Consider the following 6992-nt stretch of genomic DNA (forward strand, 5'->3'; position numbering starts at 1 on the left):
CATGGAGAAATTTCTTGCTCAGAATTGCGGGGAGAAAGGAACCCACAGCACCTCTCAGCTGCTCCCTTCCCAGTGCAAAGCTCCTAGCTAGTGAAAAGCAATCCTTCCCCGTCCCACCCCCCAGCTCCACCTCGAGCACCCCCCAAAACCAGCCCTTGCATCCTGCAAGCCGGCTCCAGCGCCGCGGCAAGCTTTCCCTGGGACTAGCCCTGGCGGGGCGCCTAGAGCCCCAGTTGCATTGCTCCAGGAGAAAGGAGGGGGGCGGTGCATTTTGCAGGAGGAGGAGAAGGGGGGTGGGTGGTGGGGGAGAGAGAAAATTGCGCGGAGACCTGCCAAGCGCCACCGCCGCCGCCGCCACCGCCGCTGCCGCCGCCGTCGCCGCCGCCGCCTGGGAGCTCCGGCGGGCAGCCGGGCTGTCGGCTTCCCGGGGCATCTGGGTCCGGCGGGGCACAGCCCTGGGCGCTGCCGAAGCCGCCGCCGCCGCCTCCGCGGCGAGTGCAGGCGGCTTCCCCCCCAAGCCAGTGCCGCTCCAGCTCCTCGGGGGTGGAGAAGTGGGGGGTGGGGTTGTTGTTTGGGGGGAAGAAGGGGGAGGGGGCAACGCAGAGAGAGTCAGTGGTTTCCATGGTGATGGAGCTGAAAGTGCAGGAAATTTAAAGGCTTGGACCCTGCGAGACAGACAAACCGGTGCCAACGTGCGCGGACGCCGCCGCCGCCGCCGCCGCCGCCGCTGCTGGAGTCCGCCGGGCAGAGCCGGCCGCCGAGCCCCGAGCAGGCGGAGGGAAGTGCCCCAGGAGCCGCTCAGCCTGCGGCGCTGCGCACAGCCGCCCGGCTAGGAGCTGCGAGAGGAGGAGGAGGAGGAGGGGAGAGCAGCTCGTCCACGCGCCCTGCGCCGCCGCCAGCCGGGCCAAAGCAGCGAGGAGCCGGCGTCCCCGGAGTCCCAACGGCAGCCCTGGAGTCCTCTCGGATGCCCCGCCGCGGTCGCCGCCCAGAGTAGATCGCGGAGAGGAGTTGAAGCTAACTTGCTTGCCTTTTTTTTTTTTTTTTTTTACCGCCCCGGTGGGAGCCGGCGCTGCGCGAAGAGCTCTCCCCGCAGCTCATGCTGCCCGCCCTACGCCTGCCCAGCCTCGGGTGAGCCGCCTCCAGGAGGGACGGGGGAGTGCGGCGGCGCCGCGGGCTCGGGGTGCTCTCCTCCTGGGACGCGGGACGAATCAGCAGCCCCGGGGCGCGCACCGGAGGCATGGAGCGCTGCCCCAGCCTGGGGGTCACTCTCTACGCCCTGGTGGTGGTCCTGGGGTTGCGGGCGGCACCGGCCGGCGGCCAGCACTACCTCCACATCCGCCCGGCTCCCAGCGACAACCTGCCCCTTGTGGACCTCATCGAACACCCGGACCCTATCTTTGACCCCAAGGAGAAGGATCTGAACGAGACGCTGCTGCGCTCCCTGCTCGGGGGCCACTACGACCCGGGTTTCATGGCCACCTCGCCCCCCGAAGACCGGCCCGGTGGGGGCGGCGGCGGGACGGCTGGGGGCGCCGAGGACCTGGCCGAGCTGGACCAGCTGCTGCGGCAGCGGCCGTCGGGGGCCATGCCGAGCGAGATCAAAGGGCTGGAGTTCTCCGAGGGCTTGGCCCAGGGCAAGAAGCCTCGCCTGAGCAAGAAGCTGCGGAGGAAGTTACAGATGTGGCTGTGGTCGCAGACCTTCTGTCCTGTGCTGTACGCGTGGAACGACCTGGGCAGCCGCTTCTGGCCGCGCTACGTGAAGGTGGGCAGCTGCTTCAGCAAGCGCTCGTGTTCCGTGCCCGAAGGCATGGTGTGCAAGCCGGCCAAGTCCGTGCACCTCACGGTGCTGCGGTGGCGCTGTCAGAGGCGTGGGGGCCAGCGCTGCGGCTGGATTCCCATCCAGTACCCCATCATTTCTGAGTGCAAGTGCTCCTGCTAGAACTCCGGGACCCCAGCCCGCACCGGGACACTTGGCGCGAACCCTTCCGACACCCCCCCACACATCGCCTCCAACCAGTTCCACAACCCTCTGGCGAGGGTTTTCAATGAACTTTTTTTTCCCTACAGAGACCTAGCCTTCTGGTTCATGTAATGCACTGTTTAACTGTGTAGGAATGTATATGTGTATATATATGGTCCCAGTTTTAATTTACTTATTAAAAGGTCAGTATTATACGTTAAAAGTTACCGGCTTCTACTGTATTTTTAAAGAAAAATAAGCAAAAGGAAAAAAAAAGAAGAGAGAAAAGAGACACTTATTCTGGTTGTTGCTGACAATGTTAACCTGCTATTTATATTCCAGTGCCCTTCGCATAGCGAAGCAAGGCGGGGGGAGTGTATTTTTTTTCTTCAAATACAAAAAGTGGGGAAGAACTTTTGTAGAAGGACTTTTTAAAAGCTATTTTCCATTCTTCGGAAAGTGTTTTGGTTTTTCCTTGGACCTCGAAGAAGCTATAGAGTTCAATGTTATTTTACAGTTATTGTAAATATAGAGAACAAATGGAATGACTAATCATTGTAAATTAAGAGTATCTGCTATTTATTCTTTATAATATCCCGTGTAGTAAATGAGAAAGAAGTGCGGAGCAGGATTAAAGAAAACCACTAAAACCGACTGTGCTCCACACTGCCATTCTGTGTTGGTGATTGATGGGGGAGTGGGGGGACGGTGAGGGCGGGCAGGGGGATCCGCCGTGCCCACCACGCCTGTGCAAGGGGCTCATCCCCTCCTCTGGCTATGATGGAGGTGACTGCTGATGGTTTTTGCGGGGGTGGGGAGGTGCGTGTGCGTTATCCCCAAACCCCTCTTCAACATCACGTGGCCTCTGGCCTGTCTCCCAGCTTTTTTTTTCTTCCCCCTGTGTCACCAAAGCTGGGGCCGTAGTGACCTCGACACCCAGCCGGCCCCCTGGAGCTGACCCCAGGCTGGGCCGCAGGGCGGGGGAAGGGTGGGCGGCCGCTTTGTCCTGCCTGACAGGCCCTTCACAATGGGGACACGTGTCTTTCACACCTACCCTGGGGGCGGAGTGCCGCTGAAACTTGACCCCCGAGGGACGGGGCGGGGGTGGGGGGGGAGAGGAGGGAGATCAGAGCGCGCCCACCCAGATCCCGCTGCCCTCCGCCTTGCACCCCCCCACCTCAATATCCAGCCTCTGTTAACCCTTTGCACGCCCGGAAGCTACGGTGGTGCGAGCGGATGAGAGGATCTCTCGGAGTCGGCTGTGGCCACAGCCTTCGGGATCGTGCAGGTCTGAGCTCCCGGAATCCCAGGCGCTGGGCGGGAGTTTTGGGGAGTAGAGGTGGAGGTCCGGAGAAGTAACTGGGGAATTTGACATTCAACGTCCTCCTCCTCCTCTGAGACCTAAGCAAGATGTCAAGGTCCTGGGTTTTTCGGGTTTGGGTAAAACTCTCCACTTGGGGTGGGATCCGCCAGTGGGAAGGGGTACGCCCACTCCACCCCCAGCTCTGGATATTAAATCCGCTGGGGGCGGGGCGGAGCCGGGTGTGGAATCTCTCTCTAAGGAGAATGGGGCCGAGGGCGTGTCACCCCCTCCAGGGAACATGCCCGGCATCACGCCCGCCAGAGCCTGGGGCCCGGCCCGGGGCGCCCGTGCACGCCGCTCCACGCGCGCCCGCTTCCTGACACCGCTCAGCGCGCCCTTTATTTCTCTTGGACTCCGGAGTGGCTCTCGGCGGCGCCCTCCCGGCCACCCTGCCACCTCCGCGCCGCCCTCCCCGGCGGCCCGCCCCCGCGCGTCCCGAGAATCTATGCTAATTATTTCAAACGTGCGCCGGGTCCCCCGCCCGCCCCGGCCCCGCCGCCCGGCGCTTTCTTCCCTCCCGACGCAGCCTCGGTGGCTCCTGGTTTCAATAGCCTGGCCCCGGAGCCCGAGCCCCCTCCCCGGCGCTGCCTGCGCCGGCCGTGGGACAGACGTCAGGGTATTCATTAACTGAGAGCCGAGGAATAACGGCATTATTTCCCCCGGAGAGGGCACCCTGCCCCCGCGACTATCTGAGGCTTCATTGTAAACGGATTAAAAGTTAAAGACCTCCATCTTATGATTCTTTCATTTAATCTTCCTGGCGCCTGGGAGACATGCTCGATGGATGATGGCTTTTAAAATATTCCTAATGTCGGCTACCTTAAGACTCCAAGCCCGGCAAACAAACGTAATTTATTTCCAGAAGAAAGGGGATATTGAGATAGTGTAAGTTTATGAACTGCCGGCCTCTGGGTCTATCTGTGAGGTTCTGACAAATGCCCAAATAACGTTAAAATCAGCCATTCATCACTTATGAATTTATGCAAAACTTTCTGTGCCCCGGGCCAATATTTTTTTAGACAGTTTCACTCGCGAGGGCGGAGGCGGTGGGGAATGGGAGAGGAGGGGGCTCACGGGACGGGGTGGAGTGGGAGTCGGGGGGTGCTCGGGTGGGGTGGTGGTGGGGGGCGAGCCGAAAGCAAGAATTTTCATGCCTGGTAAACACGCGAATTATGCGAAGAGAGTTATTCCCAGCTGGGCGGGCAGCCAGAACTTGGAGAGCGCGCCGGGGCCAGCGCCCCCGCCCCCACGTTGGCAATGTCATTGGATTACAATGCGAGGTCTTCCCTCCGCGACGCCCCCTCCTCGCAGTGCTGGCTGGCCCGCCTGCGCCCCTCCTCCCCGCCCCAGCTCACTTGGAAAACCCGCTCGCAGCCGGCAGGCGTCTCGGCTTTCAGAGAGAGCGAGCTGGGGAGAGCCAGGAGGACCCAGGCTGTGGTAGACAGACCGCGGGTCACACAGACCCCCAAGGGCAGGCCCGGCATCGCATCGGGGCGCTCAGAGGGCTCAACAGGACCTGGGCGATCCTAAGCAGAAGGGGAGTGCCTGTCCAGGAAACGCTGTGCACGACGATGCACAGCATGTGACGTCTCTGTTATTCTTAATGTGGGTAACACTAATAATAGCTTAGAGGAAGGAGGCAAGGAAAATTGTCCTCTGAGGTGGCCTATCTCCTGCAAGGAACACAATTGATCTGGTGTCCTGTGGCTTTGACAGCCTTTGGCTGTGAGTTTATGCAGGTGCCAAGACACCCTTCTCTCTACCCCAACATGAGGACTGTAACTACTGCAGGTTGCACACACACACACGTTTCTCAAACCCTAGAAGGAATGACAAGATCTATACCACCTCAACCCTCCTGTCATGATTGCAAGAATTCACTCATCAATCTTTTATGTGTAACTCCCCTTCATTCCTTCATTCCACACTGTACACACACACACTACACAGGGAAGCAAACAGAGGCCCAATGTCCACAGAAAGCCAGCCCTCAAAAGAAGGCCCTCTGGTCCCTGGAGCCTGGGAACAGGATCCGGTTCCCTGTTGAGATCGAGAAGGCCAGGGGTCTATTATCAGTCTTGCTTCTGAGACTCCTGGGAAAGGGGGTTGAAGTTTGGTGGCAGCTGCAGGAGGAAGCTGGCTGCGTATTAAGAGCTCTTAGCTGTGCTCGTTGGGGACAGCAGGGGGAGGGCCCAGCCCATATTGGTATTTTGAAGGGGGTGATTCATCCCTTTTCTTTAATGCTCTTGGAATGTCAGCACTGGAGAGGAGCTTAGATTCCAATGCCCACCACCCAATTATTTACCGATAAGACTGAGACCTCCTCAGCCACTTGCTGAAAAGCTCATGGATGCATGTAGTTGAGTTGGCTAGCTGGTCTCTCTCCTTTGTGCCTCTTTGCTGTTTTCTCTTTGTTCTTGTTGGTAACTGGTGGGTTCTCCCCAAAGCTGACGTTGAAACAACTGACCATGAGCAAGCTCCTCAGCCATTCTGTGATGGCTTTGCAGAAGGTGTTCGTTAATGGTTTCTGATGTGTCCAGAATGTGTACGTATTTTCTCTTTCAGGTTCTCTACATTTCCAAATAAAGAAGTTGCAGCTCAGAGTCTGAGCACTTTGCCCAGAGCCACACAGTAAGTGGCACAGTTACAGTTCAAAATCTGAGCTGACACCAAATGCTACTTTTTCCCCTAAATTCTGCGCTTTCCTGGAAGGACTAAAAAACCTGGCTTAGGAGAGAATGCATGCCACACTGTGTGCTGCCAGGGCTCAGCAAATAGCCTGTAGGGGTTTCTGCCTGGGAAGCCATGTAAAACCTCTGCGTGTTCCCTATCTGTAATGCACTTATACTTTCCTCCACACACCGTGCGCACACCAGGAGGTAAATGATGAGAGAGGAACCAAACCATCAAACAAACCTGGGCCAGCAAGAGGGGGGCTCACTGCTGCAGTGGGCGGCTAGAGAAGGTGCCTGGCTGGAATCTCCAAGGACAAGTTGAATGTCAATCCACTGAAGTGAGGGTGGGGGAGAAAAGAGCTTTTGGTTGGGAAAAACAGTATAGGTAAGTATAGGCATGGTGTTGGAAAAGTGGGTATTTGAAATCCCTGAAAAGTTAGCATAGGGTGATCCTGTGCTAACACAGTCTGAAAATGAGGCTGAAGCCAAATCATGAAGGGCCTTGAGTGCCAACTAAGAGCACTAAACTGTTTCCCAAGCCATAGGGAGCCACTGAGAGCCCTTGAATAGGGCATGGGCCCCATTAGAACGAGACTAGAAAAGGGATGGTTTAGCCAATAAACATTTCAGGATTATCTGTAGCCATATGGGAAACTATCCCAAAATGAGGACTCTTACTTACAAGTGTTCTGTTTTGCCCATGATTCTGGAGTCAGGAATTTGGGATTGGCTCCACTGGGCAGTTCATTCATCATACTCACAGTGCTGTTGAGAGCTGGAGGATCCACTTCCAAAAGGGCTTCTAGCTGACAGGTTAACCACAGCCCCTGAAAGTGACTCTTCCTTGTGACTCGGGTTGTTTGCTTTCTTTTTTAAGATTTATTTATTTTTATTGGAAAGAGAAATGTACAAAAGAGAAGGAAAGACAGAAAGATCTTCCATTCACTGGTTCACTTCCCGAGCGGCTGCAACAGCCAGAGCTGAGCTGATCCAA

General features: G+C 57.3%; 1 protein-coding gene across 1 annotated transcript; it reads left to right on the plus strand.

Annotated features, from left to right (window-relative positions):
• The first annotated feature begins 608 nt into the window (after positions 1–608).
• NOG (noggin) lies at positions 609–2624 on the plus strand. The gene has a single exon (XM_004591001.3). The coding sequence runs from the start codon at positions 1238–1240 to the stop codon at positions 1937–1939; it is 702 nt and encodes a 233-aa protein (XP_004591058.1). The 5' UTR covers positions 609–1237; the 3' UTR covers positions 1940–2624.
• The last annotated feature ends 4368 nt before the right edge of the window (positions 2625–6992 follow it).

This window comes from Ochotona princeps, chromosome 17, assembly GCF_030435755.1.
Source record: "Ochotona princeps isolate mOchPri1 chromosome 17, mOchPri1.hap1, whole genome shotgun sequence".
In the NCBI taxonomy this organism is placed as follows: Eukaryota; Metazoa; Chordata; class Mammalia; order Lagomorpha; family Ochotonidae; genus Ochotona; species Ochotona princeps.